General features: G+C 40.6%; 1 protein-coding gene across 2 annotated transcripts in view; it reads left to right on the top strand.

The window, feature by feature from the left end:
- crybg1a (crystallin beta-gamma domain containing 1a) overlaps nucleotides 1–19594 on the top strand; it is a 45747-nt gene extending 26153 nt beyond the window's left edge. For both annotated transcript variants that reach the window (XM_071471120.1, XM_071471121.1), the window contains 20 exons: nucleotides 718–1838; nucleotides 2661–7447; nucleotides 8326–8364; nucleotides 8450–8568; nucleotides 8897–9074; nucleotides 9473–9612; nucleotides 10539–10665; nucleotides 10757–10792; nucleotides 12132–12289; nucleotides 12420–12546; nucleotides 12754–12899; nucleotides 14039–14165; nucleotides 14666–14695; nucleotides 14786–14898; nucleotides 15233–15365; nucleotides 15483–15622; nucleotides 16234–16357; nucleotides 16586–16744; nucleotides 18150–18312; nucleotides 18688–19594. In XM_071471120.1, coding sequence (XP_071327221.1) covers nucleotides 718–1838; nucleotides 2661–7447; nucleotides 8326–8364; nucleotides 8450–8568; nucleotides 8897–9074; nucleotides 9473–9612; nucleotides 10539–10665; nucleotides 10757–10792; nucleotides 12132–12289; nucleotides 12420–12546; nucleotides 12754–12899; nucleotides 14039–14165; nucleotides 14666–14695; nucleotides 14786–14898; nucleotides 15233–15365; nucleotides 15483–15622; nucleotides 16234–16357; nucleotides 16586–16744; nucleotides 18150–18312; nucleotides 18688–18776 — 8056 coding nt within the window. In that variant the 3' untranslated portion in view covers nucleotides 18777–19594. The remainder of the gene's footprint in view (nucleotides 1–717; nucleotides 1839–2660; nucleotides 7448–8325; nucleotides 8365–8449; nucleotides 8569–8896; nucleotides 9075–9472; nucleotides 9613–10538; nucleotides 10666–10756; nucleotides 10793–12131; nucleotides 12290–12419; nucleotides 12547–12753; nucleotides 12900–14038; nucleotides 14166–14665; nucleotides 14696–14785; nucleotides 14899–15232; nucleotides 15366–15482; nucleotides 15623–16233; nucleotides 16358–16585; nucleotides 16745–18149; nucleotides 18313–18687) is intronic.
- The last annotated feature ends 6151 nt before the right edge of the window (nucleotides 19595–25745 follow it).

The raw sequence follows: 25745 nt of genomic DNA, 5'->3' as shown, positions 1-25745 counted from the left end.
AGCTGAAGTTTGACCTGTAGTTTCTCTTCTGCCTTGACATAGAATAATTTAAAAGTCTTAAGTTTAAACTCTCTCTGAAGACACCAAAATCTTAACAATACAACAATATAAAGGGAAATTTTCAGAAAAATAATTAGTTCAGATTAGCTGTTCCCCTGTATCCAGTCTTTATGCTAACCTCCTGCTGTCTGTACAGAGGTGAGAGTGGTATCAGTCTCATCTCATCTGCCAGAAAGCATAGAAGCCCACCCTAAGAAAAAATGTTGAAACTATTCCTCAAAGTCAAAGTAGCAATTATACACATTAAAAATGCTCCATTACAAGTAAAAGACCTCATCTTTACTTACGACTGTAAAAGAAGTATTGAATTATAAGCAACGCTCAAAAGCATCAAAACTAAATGTACTAATTTGCAGATCACGTGTTTTATATGTAAAATCTTCATGTGAACTGAGTAACTAGTATCTACACTGCTATCAAATAAATGCAAATTGTCTGAGTAGAAGAGTAGTTAGCAGAATATTTCCGGCTGAAATGTAGTGAAGTACATGCACAAAGTAGTATATGGAAATACTTCAATAAAGTAAAAGTACCTCAAATATGTACTTGTCCAGTACTTGGTGAAATGTGTCTAGTGACTTTGCTGCACTGATTGTTTCTTATTTTAAGACTATGTGGTTTTAAAAAAATCTCCCCTCTCTGTCTCTCTCCTGACAGACGGCCAAACCTCCAAAACAACAACTATGCAGAGCTCAAGGACGCCAACCTTGAGTCATTCCCAACAACAGATGAGACTCCACTCTGTGACACAAATACTGCTGAACTTCTAGTTAAAGAAAAGACAGACTCTGAGGCCTCTGACTTTGACGATACCTCTGCACCCTCAGACATGTACAAAGCAAAGTCACAAGCATTGGGTTCTGGGGTAAGGGGCCAAGAGACCAGCCAGGATACCCCCTCCAAACGAGGGCTTAAAGCAGCAGCAGAAAGCCGGCATGCCACAGCAAGTGGAGCAAAGACCCCGTCCTCTGCAGCTGGAAGCAGGGCCAAAAATGTCACAACAAAGGCAAAGGGCTCCACAGAGGGCACAAAAGTGGGAGGTTCTGGTGATATTCCACTACAGAGGGAACATAGCACTGAGAAAACAGCTTCTGTGTTACCAACATTAAAAGAACAAAGCAGCAGCGGTTCCTCAAGCGCAACAAGTTCAAAGTCTAAAATCCCCAAAAGGTCATCATCAGATGCTGATGTGAAATCACCAGTGACTCCTGATAAAACATCAATCACTGATTCCTCGGCAGCCACTTCCAAACTGCAAAAGCAGCCTAGAACCAAAGAATCTTTGAAATCTCCGGTCACTGCAACTAAAGCTGGCAGGAAACCAAGTTTTGAGGAAGCTAAGGGAGGGAAATCTATCTCAGGAGACATTTCTCCAACAAAAAACACAAACAGGATAGGAACAAAACCTATTAAAGAAAGGATAGATGAGGACATTGGCTCTCTAAACCTGGTAAATGGCACGGAGAAAGATTATAGGGAGAGTAGTGCTAAAACAGGACACGCTCTTGACAGGGAAAGCCTGGATGTTAAGAAACAGCCACAGAAACATCTGGAGAATAATGCCTCCTTGGCATCAAAGACTCGGTTGCCCGTTTCATCGCCAACAAAAAAGAAGAACGATGATATCACAAAAACCAGTGGCACCAGCTGTAAAAAAAATTCATCTGCCCAGACAGACTCAGACAGACCAAAGAAGAGTCCAGACCAGCAAGAAGTACCTCATGGAGAGAGGCCTGGTAGTGACATAGCTTCTCAACTCTCTGAAAGTCCCACCAAAGGTAAGACAGTACGATCACAACTTGTTGTCTGCTCTCCACTGTTTACATTGCCATTATAACAAAATTATTTTAGTACGACAGCTAACCTGGATCAATCCAAATATTACAAAATCCATCTACCATCTCCGCTAAAGCTCACTGATTAACACGTTCTATCTTGTTTTTTTTACTGTCACAAAAAGACGGTCTAGCACAAATGTTTTTCATCTAAATCTCAGCAGCATAGCAAATTAACTTATTGTTTATTATTATTAGTATTATTATTATTATAAACTGTTCCTTTAAAGGTCCCAGATCGAGGGTCTATATTAATACTGTGAAAGTATCAAAGCCTCAGTCCACAGAGAAATGCACACAGCCTGTATTCAGAAACTGAGCCTTAAAACCAGCCGCCAGGACTTCTGTAACTTTGTGATGTCACAACAAAGCAATCACGTCCTCAGCTGTGTCCCAATCCCCGCCCACCTGGACCCACCACCCAAGCCTTGCAGGATTTGATTTCTCTGAGTGTGTACCTGAAATCTGCTCTATTTTTATTTGAACACTCAGACAGCAGTTGGCCAATCAGAAGAGAGGATCTGAGCCTCTCTTCTGATTGGCTGACTGACCTGTTGTCACTAGAGCTCCAGAGGGAAGCCTGAGAGAAGAGATGTAAAACTCTCTTGAGATGGTTTTTGGTAATGAGTATATCTTCTTATGGATATCAAAATTTAAAAAAAACAAAAGAAAAAAACAGAAAAGTGTAAAATATGGGACCTTTAAGTTGCCTTTTTAGACAGTTTTTTGTTCTATTTTAACTGTGTGTGTATTTGCTTCCAACAGGAGGCATGCTGCCAACAAGACCATCCAAGCACCTCTCTCAAAGAAGCATTAGCCATGAAGAGAATGACATTCCCACCTCACCTGTCTCTCCACCTCCCACCAAGCAAGAGAAAACTGTCTCATCAAGGCCCTCCAAACAGAGTGACAGCATCAAACCGCTTCAAAAGAGTCCAGTAAAGGATACAGCTGATCCCTTACTGTCTGCAAGCAAGCTTCCTACACGGGGTCAGAGAAGCTCCAACAAAGTCAAATCCAGGAAACCTCAACATTCCCCAAATGAGACTTCTGGAAGTACATCTACATTGACACAGGAGGCCAGTCAGAGCATTGACACAGAGCCAGCAGTCAAAGCAGCTGACAGTGCTGTAGCAGATCAAGTGGAGGAGGAGGAAGAGAAAGAACGTATTATAAACCTCACAGACAAACAGTCCAGTACCAGTGAAATCAAACTTAAAGGAAAAGAGACAAATGAATTAAAGAGCATAACCAGCCCGGCAACTGGAGAGATTTCAAAAATGCAGTCAGAACAAAACAATGGTGTGATTATCACAGCACACGCTCAGGTAGAAGTTATAGCAGGAGCAGACCATGTACCTAAGTTATTGCCAAGCAGTGAGGCTGTTAAAGCAAATCCAGCTCATTTTCCAGTCGCTGATGAAAATACTGCTGAGACAGAAAGCCAGGGAAGACAGCATGAAGCTAAACAACAAGCACAAATTGAGTCTTCACCTCAAAATACATCTCACATGCAAAGCGCTAACACCACACAGGAACAGCAAACACTAGAGACAACCCAGATAATAAGTAACATAAAACCAGATTTAGTTCAGGAGAAGGAGCCAAACTCTGCAGTGTTGCCTCAGAACACAAAACCAGTTCATGAGGATGTAACTGATATGTCAGCCAAACCTGCTGTGGGTGACAGCATACACTGTGACATAATGACTCACTCTGATCAGGAAGGTGTTATGCCTGATAATGTTTCCCTTAAAGCAACAACTGAGGTCACTGCTAAAGAAGAGGTTACCACAAATAAACTTCCTGCTGAATTGGCACTGAAAGACCAAGATGCTGAGCCAGAAGACTTGCTTTCAGCCACTTCCAGTGTTTCAGTTGATACTAACCAGGCCGACACAGTGCAGCAGAAGGAAAATGAATTATTTAAGGATCAAACCACAAATATAATTCTTGAAAAGGACAGATTGCCCTCCACATTAGGCATAGATTCTGTGAAAAATGTTGAGGTGGAGGAGAAAAGTAAAGAGGAGGTTGGCAGGAAACCACCAGAGGCTTTGGACGTTCAAACAGAGACTGTGACTGTTTGTGAATTGCCCAAGAATGTTGAAAATAAGCTGGACAAAGAGCCTCTTTTACTGGCTGGAGAATTTGAAAGACAGGAGAAAGACTCAAAACCCAATGAAAAGCTGAATGACGCAGCAGTGGAAAGCCCTGACTCACAAAGCAGTAGCAAAGAGGAGCTCAAGGGCACAGCCACAGAGGATGAAGCAGAGAAGGACATTACAATACCAGAAAAGCCATATGGTCTATCATCAGAAGAGAAATGTTTACAGCCTGACTCAGAGGAGGGACAACAGAGGGTAGGTACAGATGCCCTGGAAGAGACGAGGACAGAGGCAGAGCAAGAGAGAAGTGTACTTCATGAAACTACAGTCAGTGTGGGCGATACAAAACATGAATGTGAGATCCTTTTGAAAGAAGATGCAGAGAGTGACAGTAAAGAAACACAGCGAACAGAGCAGGAAATAATGGCATCAACAGAAGAAAATGAACTGGTGCCCAAACTACTTCTAACCAAAGATGAGGTCAAGAACAACACTAAGGAGGAGGACAAACACACTACCAATGTAAAGGAAAGCCAAACTCCAGAAATAAAAGCTATAAGCACTAAAAAGCAGGGTAATGTTGGCAATAAAAAAGGGAAGAATTTACCAAAGGAGATTTCAAATGAGACTGCTGAATCCAACCAAGATGACAAGCAGGGCTTCAGTGAAGATATTAAAAAAACAGAGGGAAATGCTAATGAATCAGCAGAATCCAGATGTCCAAATGCTAAACTAGACCTAGAACCTGAAGCACAAAAAGATCAAGAGAAGAAGACAACTGAAATGGATACAACAAGCACTGAAGCTCAGAGAGCTGAAACCACTGAAGAAAAAACTGAAGCAAAGAATTCATCAGCAAAGACTTGGAATGCAAAGGTGAATGAGACTGCAGCTGGGAATGCAGACAGTGAAGTTAGCATCCAACAAGACCAGAGGTCCATAGTTGTTGGAGACAATGAGGACATAGCAAAACCAGGTAAAAACAAATCCAAATGTCCAAACTATAAGTTGGATCAGGAACCAGAGAGAGTAAGAACTGAAGTTCAGGAGAAGAAAAAGGAGAGCCAAGAAACAGACACAACTCAAGAACTCAACTCTGTAAGCACTAGTACTGAAGGTACCAAAGAAAAGACTGAAATAAAGGATTCATATTCAAAGAGTTCAGTGAATGAGACTGGAGTTGAGGCTGCTGTTAAGGACGAGAACTCTGTGATTGCTAGAGACCAAATTAAGGGCATGGAAAAGGAAGAGAAAAAGAAAGCCACAGAATCCAAACATCCAAATTCTAAACTGCATCCAGAACCACAAACAGTGAGAGCAAAAGCTTTCAAGAGGACAAAGGATAGCGAAAATGTAACATTGGATACAACTCAAGAACCTAAATCCATAAACCCTAGTGCTAAAGCTACCAAAGAAAAGACTGAAACCAAGGATTCATCAGTAACGAGTTTGAATGAGACAGTAACTGCGAATGCTAAACATGAAGTGAGCAACCAACAGATTCACAAGACCAAAATTCTTGGAGACCAATATGATGATATTACAAAACTAGAGGAAAACTGGTTGACAGAATCCAAATCACCAAATATTAAACTACAACAGGAGAGAGTAAGAACAGAGATGGCATCAGAAAGCCAAAGTCAAGAACTAAAACTTGAAAGCACCAAAACTCAGAAAGCTGGGGGGGCAAAAGAGAAGACTGAAACAAAGGATTCATCAGTAAAGAGTCTGGTAAATGAGACTGTAAATGTGAATGTTATCTCAGGGGATAGTACCCAAAAACACCAAAGGTCCTCAGTTGTCAGAGGTGAACACATGGAGATTAAGAAACAAGAGAAAGACACTGATCCGTCCACAAATTCCAAAGCTCCAAATGGTAGCCAAGAACAGGCATCAACTGAAACAAAAAAATCTCTAGAGACAACAAACGATGCCAAATTACTTGAAGAATCAAGTGCTTCCACACCTGAAAAAGTAGTTAGTGAGAGCAATAAGATACAGAACCAGAAAAGCCGCAGTAAAGAATGTGTCCAAGGTCAGAATGAAGTGACAAAGCAAGAGGAGCAGCAGATAAACATGTCAAAGGTAGATGTCAAGCAAGAGTCAGACCCCATTTCGGAAAAAGATGCATCTAGTAAAAAGGTTGGTGGAAAACAAAGGGAGAAGTCCAGTGTTATTTTAGATAAAATGCCCATTAGTTCTGACACTCAGAAGAATGATGGAGACATAAAAGAAAAAATAAAAACAGATAGTGGTTTGAAACAGGAAGGGCAGACTTCAAGTAAGGAGAACATCCTGAACCTCGGTGATCCACTAAAACCTACAAAGCCAACACTCAATGGCAGTTCATTTCTTCCTGCTACCGCAAAACCATCCACTCCATCTCAAAGTCTTCAGCTAAAGAAGGAATCTCTATCAAGTTGGCTGGATGTGGAACATCATCAAAAACAGAAGAAGGAACACAAAAAAAGACTAACTGCATCAGCTAGTGAGGATGAATCTCTGGAGCCTGATGACTTTGATGATTTTATTAGGAGCATTAAGGAGGGTGGAATGCCTTTTTCACTACCTCCAAAGAGGCACATTCGTAAAAAGTCCCCATCTCCACCTTTTGCCATGCCAGCAATCAAGGAGGACCATTTTGAGAAAACATTTGATCCTGAGCAATTCCAGTTTGGCTTAAGGAAAAATGGCATAAGTTTTAGGGATCCTTCACCAGCTATGATTATAAAACAAAAAGCAGCCAATAGGAAAGGACGGACCCTGGGAAAACGTGCACAAGACAATGCCCTGCCCACATCTACAGATGATAAGAAATCACTTGATGAGGTGGAAGGAAAAGATGGAGGGGAGACCAAAGCTGAAGCAGGGGAAGAAGAGGGACAAAGCGAAGGAGAGGGGCCTGGTAAGGTGACGTCAAGACTTGGAAGGATATCCATCCTCTCCAGCCTTCTGAGTTCCTCCAGGAAGCCCAAAGAGGAAACTGCCTCTGCCTCAAATAGCTCCTTGTCATCTAACCAACAACAAGACCTGCCCTCTCTTGGTAAGCAGGGTGTTGTTGATTCACCTTTGCCTGGCACTGGAGCAGATAAGGAGGGCGTGAAGAGTATAGATCAAGGCCCACTCATGGGTGGTGTTAGTGGTACAGTTAGTGAGTCAGCATTTAGCCCCTCCTCTGCTCCTCCTCTACCCACATTCTCAGAGGTAAAGCTGCCCGATCATTTAGAGAAATTCCTCAAGAAGGACAAAAGAGATTCTGAGGCCTCCCAGGACTCAACACACATGACCAAAACCAATTTGAATCCTAAAGGGAGTACTGTTATGGACCCAGCAGCAGGAGTGCATAATGTGGATGTGGGCATGAAAGGCCCTGCTGCACTGCCTCCAACCACCAACTCCAGCCAGCAAAATTCTCAAAATGGACCTTCTGCTACTAAAACAAGGGTAAGTGTTTGAACATTTTAAATGAAGAGTTCTAAAGAAATGATGGGGAAGTAACAGCCCAAAGGCTGAACGGGTTTTGACTTGTTAGACTTTTATACAGAGCACTGATATCTCCCAGTTTATTCACATGGTAAAATGTACCGTAGTTTTATATCCTGCTTTATTGTTTTGTGATGCCGTTGCAAGAAGAGATGAATCATGTGCAAGTGAGGACAGGAGAAAGGAACATGTCCTCAGTCTGGAATTTTTCAAAGGAAATATTTGCCAGGATCAGCTTGTCCAAAGCTCTATTGTCATGTCATGATAAGATATTTGCATCAACATGCAAATAGAGCAGAACTATGCAAAAACTATGTTTGTGTTCAGATGAACACAATGTACACTACAATAAATGCAAGGAAGTCTTTCACTCTCTTCCTTAAGACCCATTGGTATGGCAAGACAATTGTTTTGGTTTCTTCCAATCAAAATGTATATTTCAAAATGTATTTCTCAGTTATACCTAAATAGGGGGTAGATGCACCCCAAGGGTACCTCTGCAGTTGCTAAGTGGTATATGGAAAGATTGTAGAGCAGCTCAACCAATTGGGGAAAAATATATAGAAAATATGATTAAATTATATAAATATTTGATTAAAAAAAGCTGTTAGCTGTAACACCTGAATGCTACTGTATGTGTTGCGCTTTAGAACAAGCAGAGTACATGGTGTAAACATCTAGCTAATAGTAAGGGATAGATGCTTGAAATACTAAGCTAAAGGTAATGGATAAATGGCTGTAATTGCCAGCTAAGTGCTAAATTGATTCAATTGTATGGATAAACAGTTGAAATAGTTGACTGAAGGTTCAGGTTCAAAGTTGTTACTTTATCCTTACAGATACCTGCGGTAAAAGGATTCCACAAAAGGCCTGGAAAGGTAGGAATAAATGTTGTTTTACACATTTTTGACATTTTGCATGAAAAACACATTGTTGCAATGAAATCTTTGTTCCTTGATTCAGATCGTCATACATGAACATGCTCAGTTTGGAGGGGAAATGTCGGAGTTCTACTGTGATATAGAAGATGCCACCAAGATGAAGCTGTCCCCTGTCATCTCAGTCAGAGTCATCAGAGGGTGGTAAGGGTCTTCTTGCTAGTTAAAGCCAGTATGACAAAATTGTTTTCTGTTCTTTATTGTGATAGTGTGATAAATATCACAACCTCGACAACCATTCAGGTGATGTGACTGAACATTGCACTTTACCCTCTCAGTCTGCCTGTACTGCTTACAGTGTTTCAGAGATCCATGATCCTTTCCACTATTACTCCATCCAGTCAATATTTTCTCTTTAAGCATGTATCTGTTGGAGCCATGTATGGCAGTGATGTAGCTATTGAACTATCCCTCAACTATTCATACATTAACATTAATGAGAAAAGGTTCTCTCTTCATCTCTCTCTCTTAGCTGGCTGTTGTATGAAAAACCTGGCTTCCAGGGGCGGGTAATAGCCCTTGAGGAAGGTCCTACAGAGCAGATAGTGAATATATGGGCAGATGAGGAAACTCCAACAACACTGGACCAGACTGGTCAGCATGTTCCAACAGCACCGATGGTCATAGGTTCTCTCCGATTGGCAGTTAGAGTAAGTTACCTCGTTATTGTTACTGCTTGTCCTGTAATGTTGTTTATCACCTCAGGCGATCCTATTTGAAAATAGGGCTTGGTATTGAGTATATTTTTGTAACAACCAAAAAATGAATGAGGACCAGTATTGAAAAGTGTCTAGTAGGAATACTTGCTCAGATACATGCTCTTCTTTAATTATTCTTTGATCAGACTGTTTCTGATTTAATAATAATTTGCCAGTTTTACATTATATGTAATGTAGGTCTTATATTGAGATTTAACATTTAGAAAAGTTTGGCGCACTGAAGATGCACTGAAAAAAGCACTGAAGCCCATCCTTATTTGTAAAGATCAATATTCAAATTAAAAATTTGAAATTCTCACACAATTTTATTTTTGTTTTGTGTTGTATAGGATTATAGCATACCTCAGATTGACCTGTTTGCAGAGGTCAATGGGTTGGGGAGGATGTCATCTTACTGTGACGACACCGTAGAGATTGGCTCTTATGGGATCCCACAGACCACTGGCTCCATTAAGGTCCATTCTGGAGTGTAAGTTCAGCTGTGCTCCACTTGCTTGTTGTTATGTCGCTTAGGATTTTTCATTGCAGAAACACCCCAGCTAATATACGTCTAATGTTACATTTTAGTTTTCTAGTTTGGACAAAAAATAAATAATATCATTTTCAATGCTGGTGGTGACCCTGCAGCTAACTAGTAGGTCACAGAGACAGCACAGGAAAGGGTCTTTGTGCAGCATCTGTTTTCTATCTCTGAAGGAATGCAAACTGCAGGCTAGAGCTTGTGGTTGTCATAGCTTTCACTGCTGCTGATTACTGATGGTTAGCACTTTTCATGTTTCAACATTTTTCAGCTGGCTCATGGTGCAGAGAAGAAAGTCTCTAAATGGTCGTTACGCTCATTTTAATTCATAATGTTGAGCATGTGTTAAATACTGTTTAGGCTCTTGCTCTATTGAAACACTCAGGACATCCAATTAACACACAAAACACTGACAGGTTGAAGCAAAGGGAAGAAATTGCCGTGAACAAAGGAACAAGGTATTTTTTATAGTTTTCTTTAAGACAAAGCTGAAGGCCGTGATTGGCCACTTGCCCAAAAACAACCTAATTTTAACCAATTGAAAAGAAGCCATGAACTGTCCACAAGCTGGACAGACACTAATATAACCAATCAGGATGAACATAGGTCCGGTTACAGTTGCCAGGGAAAAGAAGTCTCAACACATCTGGAAGGCATTAGCATCGTGTTTTCACTTTCTTAGGTAAAGTTTGTTCTGAAAACACACAATTACAACAAAGTGAATTCATGATAAAACAAAGAATGAATAACAAACAAATGATTTGTACTAATTCTACTTTTACAATACACTATCTGCTCACCTTTCTTCTGTTCTCATTTCCTCTGCTCTGTTTTATTCTCTCCCTCTCTCCTATGCTGTCTCTGTGTATCTGTAGCTGGCTGGTGTACACAGATCCAGGCTTTGGAGGTTTCGTAGGAGTACTGGAGGTGGGCGAGTACCCCTGCCCAGAGACCTGGGGTTTCTCTGAGCCCTTCGTCGGGTCTCTCAGACCCCTCAGAATGGTACAGTACATGATGTATGGATATATGCTTGTACTATACTGTCATTTTGTCATTTGTCCTTTTCTGACAAATATGTGTCTCTTCACTTCAGGGAGCAATAAGGGTGGAGCATCCTCATGAAGTCAAGGTTTGTTCTGCATTCAGTATCCGCTAAAACAGCTGTATGAAGCCATAACTTCAGATGAAGTCCCACAGGAATCAAAGATGATTTTTAATGAAGTTTTACATCATGAGTTTCATGAGGACAAAGCTGAGTGTATTCAAGTCTTGAATACACAGTCTGTCAAACCGACTGCAAAGATAAGATATTCACAATGAGACTTCACAATAGCTGCGTCTGTAGTTTCAAGTTCATCCAGTAAATTTCCCCAAATATGTTATTCGCTGTCATGATTTAGGAACGGGAGCTAATAGCATTTTTTCCAACCAAAATACTCCAGGAACGAAACAAAGAACAAAGTCCACTTTGTGCATCCCTGCTTGTTTTTCTGTCCGATGAGAAAATCAGGCAAAGAAGTCAGATGACTGACTGAAAAGCAACAGTGTGATTTGACATTTGTGCATCTCTAGAACACCAGTGTCTTCACAGCAGACAACTTGTTTGAAGATTATTTCTGCTTTAGTACATAAACTCAGATTTAATTTCATTTTTCTTGTTCATCTATCTAATCCCCTCCCTCCTTATCTTGACCACCGCTCCCTCTTGCACACACTCTCTTTCTCCCTTTGTGCTTTTTTTAAACTAGTAGGGAGGCTAACAACATAACTACCAATTTAATGTCCCTGTGTCCTGTTCACAAGTTGTAGCAGCCTCTGTGTCTGCGTTTGACCAATCAGACATGTTCAACACTACAAACTCCTGCTCTGCAGTTTCTGAATAACTGGAAAATACCGCACTCATGCAGATTTTTTTACACCTCAACCTGTCCTACAGAAACTAAACTCAGTCCTCAACTCTTTTAGTTGAAACACACGTGAGGTCCCTGAGTGTCTCTAAAGCTACTATTCTCTTATATTTCTCTGTCTTTCTTCTTATGCTGTTACACAAGTTGAATAGACACCGTGCACAAAGAATTTCATTACTGGTAATGTTGTGCATGTTACACAGTTTATGACATTAAAGAGTCTTGAATCTTGAATCTTGAAACTTCTTGGTTCCTGCAGTGGAAATGTTACCAGATACAGCTCAAAGAGAAGGCTCAGGGACAAAACAGCAAATCCAGTCACTTGTTTACACACCGTATGGTATGGCCTCTGGTATGCTGGTAGCTCAGTATGTATTGTGTGGCCAGTGTACCTTATTTACTGGTAGGTTAAGATATATTGTACTGTTGTCTGTGATCTGTGGAATTTTGCCTTGGGACAGGAATTTGGCCTAAACGCATGTAGCAACACAAACTCATACGAACATGTACGTGGCCTCTGTCTGTGCCTAAGACTCATCTTGAACTGTGTCTCTCGTCCAGGCCTTAGTGTTCGAGAAGCCCCACTTTGCTGGAGAGTGCATAGAGGTGGACAGTGATGTGTTCAATTTTCAAGAACAGACAGAAGAGGAAACACACAATCCTGGCGAGAATAAGAAGACAATCCCCACAGTGGGGTCTATAAAGATACTTGGTGGTCTGTGAGTATCTGGTTGAGTTAATGTCAGATCCGCCACTCTGTGTGCTCTTTCTCTCTGGTGGTTATTGTATAATTTATTAATGTTTAATGTAACTCATATTTAGTCATATCTCTTTGTTTTGACCTTGTAGCTGGGTGGGTTATCAAGAGGCAGACTTTGAGGGCCAGCAGTACATCCTGGAGGAGGGGGAGTATCCTCACTGTAGTGACTGGGGGGGGTCTGAAGAGGGGTTCCTGTCACTTCGGCCTGTATGCACAGTGAGTATCACCTGAAATATCAACCTGCATGATCTCCATTTGATTTTTGCACTTCCAGACTTCACCGATCATTTGAACGGTGCCCAGCCTTCTTCTGCTGGCACTGACAGGACCTGACTAGACAGTGAGGCTCCTGAAGCAAGACAACTGGCTTTTCTAACTCTAATCCTTTCTCATTATTTTTTATTGTGTTATTATCTTCCCAAGGATTTCCGGTCTCCACATGTGAAACTGTTCAGTGAGCGGAACTTTGATGAGCTGGGGCTCAACGTGAACTTGCTGGATCCTGTCCTCAACATGGAGGACGTCAACTATGGCATCAAAACCCAGTCTGTCGATGTCACAGGTGGAGTGTAAGTCAAACAGTTTCTGCAAAAAAAAAAAAAAAAAAAAACCTCAACCAAACCAAAACACAACAACAACAACAAAAAAAAACCCAACAAGAATAAACAACAACAACTCATGAGGTTAAAGTTCATAATGAAGGAGGAAACATTTTGCCTCTGTGTTGCTCACACCCTTACAGTTGATGGGTGTGTGCTTCTCACCTTACAGACATGACTAAGTGTTCTGTCAGTGCACACACAAACATACACACACACCCACTCGCATGCACACACATTCAGCCCCAGAGGATACATTTATGAACAGTGTGATTGATCCTTTTGTGTAACTGATGCATCGGGTTTGACACTAAATGAAAAAATGCTTCCATCTCTCGAAGGCAAAGATTTACACCGATGATAACAAGAGTGACTTTCTCTTACTGTTGAAGGTATATGTACATGTCAATCTTCTTTTAAAAGTCCAACCAATAGAGGGAGGTCTTGATACAATTACAGGACAAACTGTTCAGTAATGTAATGTTCAGTAACTGTTCAGTGTTTAAGAACACAAGTTTCTGAAAACTTTGAACGAAACTTTTTGAAGCCAGTGTTACGGTGGCCCTGAGAGCTCAAAGCACTGCAACTTCAGAACACATGTGCACACGACAGACGCCGTTGGGACGCACCTGCATGGATGTGTTATAATACATGTATTATTATATTTGCACTTATTATAATATTTGCATCTCACTCAGTGCTTTTAACTTAAAAGTTAAAAAGCATTGAACAAGTGCATCCCTGCCAGGTTCATCACTTTTTTTTGTGTTCCCTGGAAATCCTTTGTCATCTGTGCAGCATGTTTCTGTATGTGGTTGTGTTGTATTTGCAGCGCATGTGTTGTCAAATCGATGATGTTTGTGAATTTGCTTGTTCCTTCTCTGTTTGCATGTGTTATCTTAAGTTGCAGCATTTTAAGCTCTCAGGGCCACTGTACAATGGTTTATCTTAAATAATACCTTTAAGACATATTTTTTACTGACAGATTTTGTCAGCTGCATGTTGACGCTGGGTGAATTTGTTTAACATTGAAAGTACCTTTATTTTTTATTTACTCTGTCACTGTGGGTGTTTTGCATGTGAGGATGTTGTTTCTGTGTCACCGGCAGATGGGTGGCATTTGAAAAGCCTGGATTCAGTGGAGAGCTCTACGTGCTGGAGAAGGGCCTGTATGCCAGCCCTGAGGACTGGGGCGCCAAGAACTTCAAGATCTCCTCCATACAGCCAGTCTTCCATGTAAGAAATGATGTGTGCAACTATTTGTATAATCAGTCTATCTTCTAAGTTATGTGAGTTTTTAAGTTTGAAGCATTAATGCCATAAACATTTTCAGATGTTAAAATTTTCTGCTGTTCTTTGTCCTGCATTATAGTAAACTGACTCTTTTTAAACTAAACCATGAGTCATCACACTGGGCTCTTAGAAATCATGTTGTGTATTTTTCACACTTTTTTTGATATTTTAGACTAATAGACTAAGCAGTTAATTCAGAAAATCATGATTAATCAGGCACATTCATCAATATTGAAAATAATTGTTAGTTGAAGCCTTAATTTGTAGGATGAGTTAAAAACAGGATTCTGGGTTTGTTATAACATCTGCTGCTGTGATGTTATTTTCAGTAAATGTCATGTTTTATGATAAGTTCAAGCTTTAAAATTTATCTTTGCAAAAGCTAAATGTTTTTCTAAGAAGCCTCTTATGTTCCTAATGCTTTCCTCCTCTCTGTTCTATAGGACATGCTGATGGGATCCACAAAATTCAAGGTATCATTCCTCCTTTCAAGGCTTTATATAAAACAGATGAAACCCTCTGTGTTGGTTGGGTCCTTAAAGCTCTTTGGATGTGCGTTACAGATGCAGCTGTTCTCTGAGCCAGACTTCCAGGGACGGCTGGTGGCTCTGGAGGACAGTGCAGCAGCTCTGGATGAGGACTTCATGCCCAGGTCCTGTAAGGTGCTGGCTGGCAGGTAGGCAGCTGAACTGGTATTCTGTGTATAAACGATGAGCCATGTTTGTCATAGCTGGCTGTAAACTCTTTGTTTTATAACAACAAAGTTCACACTGTACGTATGTGACGATCAGCTAAAAACAGTGGGGAAATTTTACAGACCTTGGTGCTAATGAGCCAGTTTGGAAGCACATTGCATGAATAATTTAGGGTCTCATGTTTTACCCGACAGTGACAAGTGTTGACTGTAAAAAGCAGTGTTATAAAAAGTGATTTTAAAAGTAGATGCCAAGTTATTGGCAAAAGTGAAGAAAAGCATTGCCAGCAATGATGTGTGTGTCTTTGTGTGTCAGCTGGGTGGTGTTTGAAGGACCCCAGTTTACAGACAACATGTATGTGCTGGAGGAGGGAGAGTACCCCAACACACTGGCCATGGGCTTCCTGTCCTCAGACTCTACCATCCGCTCCATACAGCCCACTGGACATGTGAGTACTGTGTGTGTGTGTGTGGAAAAGCAGAAGAAAGAAAAAGTATACTTGTGCTTGCACTTTGGATTTGTGTGAGAATCCCAGTGACTGAAACTCTGTCTTCTTGCTCTGCAGGAGTTCTCTCTGCCCTCCATCAACTTGTTCAATAAGGTTGGCTGCAGAGGTCGCAGGGTGGTGCTGACCTGTGGGATTGTGAACCTGCTGCAGGCTGGCCTGGACGCACGCGTACGCTCCCTGGTGGTGGAGGGAGGAATGTATGTCACAATTATTAAATTTCCATTTATATACACACAGTATATGTTTGGTGTCTTTAAAGGTACAGGACATAATGAAAATATAACAAATAAGAAGCCACATCACCACCAATCAAAACTTTATTGACAGGTCATAGAATAGCAAATACCAAAATTGAAGTTCATGTTTTATAATTATATAAAAGTTGCATTTTGAGTAACACACAAAATGATTATTGTCTGTAAACTGAACTCTTCATTTGTATGACTATACATTAAATATTTCTACTAAAACTTGTTATGGGTGGCAATTTTAAGACATTTTTAAATGAGTAAAGTTTTTACCTGAGCATTTAACCACTGCAAAAGGATTCAGTGGTGTGCATTCAAATTATTTTCATATTCCTGCAAAAGGTTCGATAGGGACTCATGAAATTCCCATAAACGGTGTTAGCTTAGTTTTTAGACCTGTACGTGTAACATGTCAAAGATGTGAAGGAAGACTGTAAATCACAGAGCTCAGCTTGGGCTGTAAACACAAACTGTTACATCACCCAACATGTTTACATGCAAATTGATGAGGCCTAACATTGTCTTGACCTAACATGCATGGCTGGCTGTCCTCTCTGCAGGTGGGTGTTGTATGAAGGCAGCAGCTACCGTGGTCGACAGCTGCTTCTTCAGCCAAGTGAAGTGGGTGATTTGAGCAAGTTCAGCGGCTGGCAGCAAGTAGGATCCCTGCGCCCATTATTCCAGGTAAAGAACGAGAGCTGCTGGCCAGTCAGAAATAATTATCTTATCTCTTTCAGGGCTTATAGGTCTCATACTTCAAGTTCTTGTCTCTGCTTTGTTTATATTTGGTTCTCACATGGAAATGCATTTTAGAAATTATGAATATATAATATAATAAAATAAAACGAGTGACATATTTAATTGTAAATCACTCATGAATAAAATCAAGTTCTGCATGTTTCCCTCCAACAGAAACAGATGTACTTCTGTCTGCGGAACAAGGAGACAGGATGTGTGATGTCCCTGACAGGAACTTTGGATGACATTAAGCTGATGAGGGTTCAGGCTGTGGAGGAGACAGGAGGCGTAGAGCAGGTGTGGCTCTATCGGGACGGACAGCTCACCTGCAAGGTACTCAACCATTTCACACAGAACTGCCAAACCACAGGTCAGGGTTACCTACTCATCTACTAACCATCAAGTCTATTGACAGATGAATCTAAACCTATATTAAAACCACAGAAGTGAACAAGGCCGTCTTTTTCATAGCTTTAAGAATTACCATCAAATTTCTCAAAACACCCCAACAGTTGTAGTGTGGCCTGAGAAAAGAATAGCTGCATGTGCAACAACAAGGAAGAGAACCTTCACCTACTTTCCCCCACAAGCGCAGCCAGCTGTGTTCATAGGAATACACAACCCAACCCAGAGCCACTGATTAAAAACCCGGGTCTCTGTAATGGACTCTTGTACAAAGAGTGTGATCGTTTGGAAACAGAATCACTGTTATTTTTCTGCAGGAACTGTTTCAGTAATTTGTAGTGAAAATACTTCACTCTTTGACACTAACTGTGCACATGGAAACAAGGATGTGGTCAGACAATGTGCAAAACAGGAAATAACATGTATTCCCAACAGACTTCATTAATTCCATTGGTTAGCTCAGCTAAAAGAGCAGCATGTATCAAAAACTGGTAAGCAGATTTCATTGCAAGTTGGTTGGACACTAAGGTGATGAGACACGCATCAAGCGCATCAATTTCTAAAAAATATTTCTTTACATTGTAATTTTGCTTCTGCATTTACTGAAAAAAATCAAGCACAATTATCCTGCATTACTATCTATCTATTGCTGCGTATTTTGAGTCAGATGGAGATTTAAGATATCTTCTATAATGAAATAACACATTTAGGTTCTATATTAATACAGTGAAAGTATCAAAGCCTCAGTCCACAGAGAAATGCACACAGCCTGTATTCAGAAACTGAGCCTTAAAACCAGCCGTCAGGACTTCTGGAACTTTGTGATGTCACAACAAAGCAGTCACTGCTCTCAGCCATGCTCCAAGCCCCGCCCACCTGGACCCACCATCCAAGCCTTGCAGGATTTGGTTTCTCTTTGGTTTACCTGAAATCTGCTGTATTTTTATTTAATCACTCAGAAAACAGTCAGCCAATCAGAGGAGAGACTTGGATCCTCTCTTCTGATTGACTCACTGACTGTTGTTACTAGAGCTCTAGAGAGAAGCCTGAGAGAGGAGATACAAAACTACACTGAGATGGTTTTTGGTTCTTAAAACCACAAATATATCTTCTGATGGAGATCAACACTTCAAATAAAATTGTAAAAGTGTAAAGTATGGGACCTTTAAGGGAATTGTGGTAGCTAAGGTGGAGACATGGCATTTACCCTGCGAAAGTTTTGTAATTTAGAGTTTGTTTTTTGTACTTACAAAAATAACAAAAGCAAGAATGACTTCAGAAGCTTTCTTTCTTTGGAGATTATGTTGATAACCATTTTTCTCCCTGTCTCCAGCTGGTGGAGGATTGTTGCCTGGAGACCTCAGGCAGTGTGGTGATGGCGGGCTGTCGACTTAGCATTTCCCCAGAGCGAGGCAAGGACAACCAGCTGTGGAGCATCACTCCAGATGGCCTGGTGCGCTGTCACCTCAACCCTGCTCTGGTCCTGGAGGTCAAAGGTCAGAAAGTTTTAACTTACCCACCTCTCATTGTTGGGTTAGTTTTTATTGAGTACATGTAAAATATTAAATTTCTCTCCAGTGTGCGAATGAGATTCAGTTCTGATCTAGCAGCTCCATCTCCTGGAGTATTAAGGAGGTGCAGCGGTGTAAACTGCTGGTTGCACAGTGCACTCACAAATGTCTGTTTTGTCTTTTGTAAAATAGTTGCTCAAAAACCACTTCTTTGTTTTTACTTTGAACGTCTTGTATCAAAAGTATCAAATTCCATTTGCCTTGTCTACATTCACAGTACTTATCTGTGCCACATGGACAAAAAATATCACTTTATCCATTAGTGTAAAAAGTCTAAACATCTGTGTTTTAATCTCCCAGGTGGTCAACAATATGACAAAAAACAGGTGATCCTCAACACATTTGATGAGAGGAAACTGAATCAAAGATGGACCTTGGAGATCCTGTGAGAAGAGAAGCTCCGCTGTAGGCCCTCACAGCTCTGTGCTGCAGCTCTGCCAGGACACTGTGCCCTATGATGCAGCTGCACCATGGGACCCACCCCACAGAGATATGCTCTGCAAACACTGCACTCCCTTGTAGTATTTTGAGTCATTTACTTTTGTTAAAGAGGGTGACAAGTGACTGGATCAATATTCTAATTATTAACTGAACTTTGAGAAACATGTTCCTATATAGCAGTTGATGAAATTGTTTCCTCTTTCTCACAGTGAATGAGTAATGTAAAATGTTGCTAATTTTAGCCACTTGATTTCGAACACTGTACACCAAAGACTCCTTGCCCTCTCTATGTTTTGACTTTACATAGTGAAAACTCAGCCCTGTTTGATGCTGCATACACCTCCTTACTTTATGGTACTTTTCTACTACATGGTTTCAGTGTCTCTTTCCTGATTTTACTGCTGACAAACACGAATGTACACTTCACACTGACGGCTGCAATATGCAGTCTGATGTGCCTACACTCCAGAGATGTACGTAGATGTTCTTTTTGTAATTACTGTGGATCAAAGATGATCTATTGTAAAGTTTTGATATCTTTTTAGGACTTAATAGGTTTTTACACTTTTACACAAACTGTACTTTACTGCATTAGGTTGTACATAAGCATCATTTGTATAGATATGAGTTTAATTTCAAAGGAGAACTGCAATAAAAATGATGCTGCCCACTGCTGACTGTAAATATGTGAATGTAAAAGAGGAAACGGTTACACATGAAAATAAAAAAATGGTTGTCTTTGCTGCCTCCCTTTTAAAAAACAAAACTGTTTTTCTTCATGTTTTAAATACCTGTTGCAGTGAAACTCAGAGATAGTTTGTTATAGTGGCTGTCAAGTCACAGTCAGGTGACTAGTTCCATCTTCAGTGGATTTGGGATGGACTAATTGTCACTACAGCAAGCTACTTTTGGCTACTTTTGGTGCATAGAAATAGGCTAATTTGATTTTGGATTATTCAAACAAAACGACTGCCCACCACATTGTAAAATTATGTAATTATGTTTAAAAACAAAATGATAAAAAGAGGAACTTCCTCCCACTGTAGTCTTAGAATTGTCATATTTTTGGCTGCACTTGTTCCCACAAACATGACCTCATAAACTTGAGCATGTATATATATTTAACAGGGCTTTTGTGTTGAAAAGCATACGTTTGGTAGATGTTCCTGTTATTTTCTTCAGTTCCTCTATGTAAAGTGTTAAGATAGATGGTTAAGAGGATTCACAACTGTACAAACTTGCAATCAAGGACAAACTGTAACCTGTCTAGCTCGTTCTAAAATGTCACCGAGCAGACACATTCACTGGAGGTCATCCAGTCCATGTTACCTGTTCACACAGAGTAACACCTTTAAGGTCAATGTTTCATACAGTCCACACAATCATAGCCAAGTGTCACAGGAAAACTACAACAAATAATTTTTAATATAGACACATTTATATGTGAGCACAGCAGACAGTGAGGTGATCACAGTACTGCACTGAAATCAATTCACCTTGTGCAAACTAACTGATTGAACCAGTGGAGCACCAGCAGCTACTGTGTTCTGTAAGGTTAAATTACTGTTTTTGTAAATGGAGTCTGGTGGCTTTGAATTGAGCGACGGCTGTTTCAGCTTAAACAAAAAGAATGTTACTCTTAAATTAAAAGGGTTATCTCAGTAGGAACTCTTTCTATAATGTTGCTAAACACTTATAATAACAATCTGAACCTGTTAGTGGCAAATCAAGTGCTTGAAGTGAGTTCAGATGCCCATAGCAAAATTGCTTTGACCCACACCTGGCCCAAACCTGACGCGGTCATCTGGCCCACATACCACATGGAATGATAGCACTTGGCCTCCCGTTTGCTAGATCTGGGCCACAAGCCATAGCAACGGTGCATGTGAACCAAGAACAAACCAAATGAACCAGAACTGGCCCATATCTGGGTCAAACAGTGAATAGGACAGCTGTTACCACCTGGACATAGGGAATTTATTGATGTCCTTAACACACACACAGATGCAGGAGGGAAACAGAGCTGCTAGGTCTCTGTGCAGACTGGATAAAATAAATCAGCAGATCCGCGAGATGGTGCTCCTGTCAATGTCGGAGCCTTGGTGTGAGACCGCTGTTTTTCTTAAACTTATTTCCGGGCTGCAGCTCAGTGCAGTGTAGCCGTGTCTGTTTAACTGCACCTGCTGAGCAGGTGACAGGTGTGTCTACTGTGTGTACTCTGGAAGACTTTACAGCTCGGAAAATAACACAAATAATATTAATACTAACAATAACTATTATCATTATCATTATAATACATTTACTAGTCCACTGTTTACAAAGTGAGCATGTAGCAAGCAAACCAGCACTAGCACTGGTCCCTTCTCCTCATCTGTGACACAGATGTGTTGGCAATATTATTTCAATGTTTAAATGCAAATAAAAACTGCTGCTAATTATTTATTTGTGGTTTAAATCATAAAACATAGTGAATTTGTTTCAGTTTGTGTGATATTACCTTCGATTTGAACATTTTCACCACATTAACAAAACCACTATAATACTGATAACTGTGATAATTTTGGTCACTATAATTGTTATTGTGATTTAAACTGTTTCATCTCTATACTCAATACACTGGTGATGAAGTTCAAAACACAAAAAACCAAAGCCCGTATTCACAAAGCATCTTAAGTCTAAAAGTAGCTCATAACTTACAGTTTTAGGAGAAACTCTAAGAATAATGAGTGTGTCAGTCCTAGTTTTAGGAATTTCTTTTGATTAAGAGTAATTCACAAAGCCACTTAGAGGTAAAAGTAGAAACTAAGCCTGGGAGAAGTTTAAATTAGTGAAAACGACTCACTCACGAACTCACTAACACCTAATCACAAAGAAAAAGTAAAATTGCTGCTGTCATTCCTTGTCACAATTTTTTAATCAGTTTTGGGGAGTAACTAGTTAGACATAACAGGGTTACATAAATAATCATTAAATAAATGTATCTAAATATAACTGTAATCTGTTTTGGTTACTGAGAAAAAAATTAAAATGTTGGTGATTACAAAGATGTTACATCTGAATATTTTATTTTTAGAAAAAAGACATGTAGAATACAACATTCATTCTATCGCTTTGCACATCCTCTCCTGGCAGTATAAAGGATAAAAAAATGACATGGCAATTATAAATAAATAAATGCATAAATAAATCATTAAATAACAAAATTAAAACATTTGTTGATGGGGGAAAAAAAATACTATTTCTGTATTTTTACATTTATTTCTTAATTTATTTCTGCATTGATTTATTTTAGTATTTATTTATATATTTATTCAACTATTTATGCATTTCAAGATTTATTTGTGCATTTAATTCTGTATTACTACACTTATTTATTTATATTTTCGGCATTTCTACATTTCTTAATTTCTTTTTTTCTGTGTCCGTATTTTGATTAGGTAGGCGCTCCTACCTCAATCTAAAGCTAGATTGGTTATAGCTGTGTGGTCAATTGGATGGATCTGCTACTATGGCCTACATAGGAGCCTGCCTTTTCAGTGTTGCCAGCTTAGTGACTCTAGATTTAAGGACTTTTCAGACCTCTTTAGTGAGATCTTTCCATAAAGCACCTTGCAACACATCTAGTGACTTTTTGGACATCCCCAAACCTCTTTTCCATGAAGAAGACTCTCCAGTACTGCCCCGCAGGAGGCACCTCTGTGTCTACCGTTCTGAGTGAGAGGCAGAGGAGCACATTCAGTCCTCACAGCAGCTGACACAGACATGAATGAGCGTCTAACTTTCTCTCTGAGTGCTCATTTACTACAGTTTTATGTACACATTTTATGTACACATTTCACTGCAAATGTCAAAGGAGCTGAGCTTCCTGAGGAAAAAGAGCCGGCTCTGCCCCTTCCTGTTGATGGCTTTTGTGTTAAGGGACCAGTCCAGTTTACTGTCCATGTACACTCTTAGGTATTTCTAAGTGTGCGCAAACTCAGTGTCCTTCCCTTGAACACTGACTGGCTGAAGGGTGGGTCTAGACCTGCAAAAGTCATTGACCATCTCCTTGGTCTTGGGTGTGTTCAGAAGGAGGCAGTTCTTATCATTCCATTCACTGAAGGCCATTGTCAGAGCCCTGTTCTCTTCTTCCTGCCCTTTCCTGATATGTGTCACAATAGCTGTGTCATCTGTAGTATCTGAAGTTCTGTATGTTATGTTATGTGAATTTATGGATTTGGTATGTTTAGCGAGGAGTCCCCTGGTCAAAAAGAGTTAATGGCCTTAGCCAGAAGGCTCTAGGGCAAAAAGAGTTAGGGGCCGTGTCTAGGGGTTTCTAGGTCAAAAGGTCTAGGTGTGGATGATAGACTGAAGACTCATCCATCTTATGTAAGGAAGCCCTTTTTCTGTAAGTTAGGAACCATATGTTTTACCTTAGGTTCAGAAAACAACCAACCTATATAGACGGGGAGTTAGAGCAGTTATTCAGAGGAGATTCACATTGGCTTCGACTCCTCTCTCAGGCAACCCAGGGTGCTTGATTTGATGCTGGACCTCTTTGTAATAAACCTCTTTATATACAAGCAAGACGGTGTCAGCGGAGTTTTCTTCATCATCATCATCACATCATCGCTGTTTAAGAAACAACACATCCAAGTATTCCTGGATGTGGTAAGACTCAGAGTTGTATTTAAAGTCTGCTGTATACAAGGTGAAGAGGAATGGAGCCAGAGCAGTCCCCTGTGGAGCCCCAGTGCTGCTCACCAGTGTCACTACTGAGACACAGTTACCAGCCTGATGTATTGTGGTCGTCTTGTGAGATAATCCACAATCCAGGACGTGAAGGAGGGATCCACACCCATTCCTTCTAACTTGTCATTGAGAATGGGGGGTTAGATGGTGTTAAATGCACTTGAAAAATGAAAGAACATAATCTTCATCCAAGAAAGAATGGCCCTGATGGAGCATGTAGAGGACGGCATCATCCACTCCAATATTTTTCTTGTAAGACAACTGTAGGTCTAGTGCATGTTCAACCTGTGGCCAGGTTTTTATCTCAGGACTGGGACTCTCCCTGTTTACAGACTTAGGTTGAAGATCTTCTGGAGAGGCTCAGCCAGTTGAGCTGCACGGTCCTTGAGTAGCCTCAGGCATACACCATCCAGGCTAGCTGCCTTTCCAGGACGTACCCTCTTGAGCTCCGCACTCACCTCATCCACTGTAAGGGACAGGACACTTGACCCCAGTGCAGCAACAGCATCAGGGTTGCAGCAGCGTGAAGGAGAGAGAGAACAGGTGAAGCTGTGTCAAACCTGTTGTAGAACAGGTTGAACTCAATGACCCTGACCACATCACCTGATGTTGCCTGGCTGTTCTTCTCTTTATAGCCAGTTATGGTCCTCATCCCCTTCCACACCTCTCTGGTGTGGCTTCTCCTACATTGTGATATACCATCTATTGTTCACAAGCAGAAGTCCTTCACCTTTATTCTTTCCACTTGCTCTGATGTCTCTGTCCACTCTCACTGCAGTGAAGCCGAGAACTTCCACACAACGGTCAGGAGTTCTGTCATTTAACCAGGTCTCCGTGAAACACATGAGACTACGTTCACAATATGTTGGTTGGGTCATCACAAGTGCCTCCAGTTCATCACACTTGTTAGTCAGGGAGCTGACATTCCACATTAGGATCGATGGTAGAAAAGGCTTGTACCTCCATCCCCTAGCCTTTAGCTTAGCCCCAGCTCTGCATCCTTGACACTGCATCTTCAGCTCAGCCAGTAGAGGATGTTTCACTCCATGTCTGGTACGACGTAAAGCAAAGAGTACTTCCCTCATGGTCACTATTTTCTCCACTGTCAGACGAAACAACAATGCAGAATGAAGATGTCAAAACGACAAAAACACACCACTACTAAGACTCGCTGCCCCTCTACCAACACAAAATTCGAATTCAAATGTGGACCATATTTGGCTCACATGGAGATTAGCCAGTGGTTAAAGGGGCCAAAAGTGGCCCACATACGTGTGAGCATAACTGGGCCACATTTGGTTCACATCCAGATTAGGCAGTTACAATTAGCTGTATCTTTACCTAAAGTGGCCCAATACATACACAAATACAATAATATTTGGGTCATATTTACCACATGAAATGTGGACCACATTTGGCTCACATGCAGACTAGCCAGTGGTTACTGTGCCATATATTTGCCAAAACTGCATCATATGTGGGCAACTGTTGGTTTACACCCCAATTAGCCTTTGTCTGGTGTGCCACATATTTACCACAAGAGGCCCACATTTGTTTTGTGATATTTGGGCCATATTTGTTACTTTATATGTGGGCCACTTTTAGGCTCAGATCCATGATTAATAAGGACATTTTTGTCCTTATTAATCATTTAGACCCAAAAATGGGGGGAAATGGGGTCTTGGTTTAAAAATCTTGCAATTATCTCAGATTTGCTCACTTCCTCATCCACCCAGGATGACGGCGTACATTGTCTGAACAGTCATGCCAGTAACTGGGCTGCGAGCTTCTGAGATGCACCACTCCCATCCCTCCAGTAGGTCCTCATGTCTCTGAAAATTTGTGGCAAATTTTCAGAACGGCATTATTTGGATAAACTGATCACACATTATGAATCTAAACTGACCTGAAGAAATATAAAAAAAGTGTAGTCATTTAATAACTGTGCCGAGAAAATTGTAGCAGCTTTGAGTCTGGATTGACCACGGATAACGCTGGATTGTGCATTCATTCACTAACAATTAGATTTAGATTTAATATTTAGTCTTGACATTAACATCACATTATATATGAATATATCTTTCAAGAAAAGTAAATTGAAGTTCACAAGTATTGCTGGAAATCTGTAAAACTCGACTTAAAAAAATTCAAACAACTTTTTTTTTAAACATTGGAACTAAATGTGG

This window comes from Trachinotus anak, unplaced genomic scaffold, assembly GCF_046630095.1.
Source record: "Trachinotus anak isolate AG129_WGS33_773 ecotype Australia unplaced genomic scaffold, CSIRO_AGI_Tana_v1 ptg000033l, whole genome shotgun sequence".
Lineage (NCBI taxonomy): Eukaryota > Metazoa > Chordata > Actinopteri > Carangiformes > Carangidae > Trachinotus > Trachinotus anak.
The sequence above is the reverse complement of the archived record's forward strand: the minus strand, read 5'-3'. Positions and strand labels throughout refer to the sequence as shown.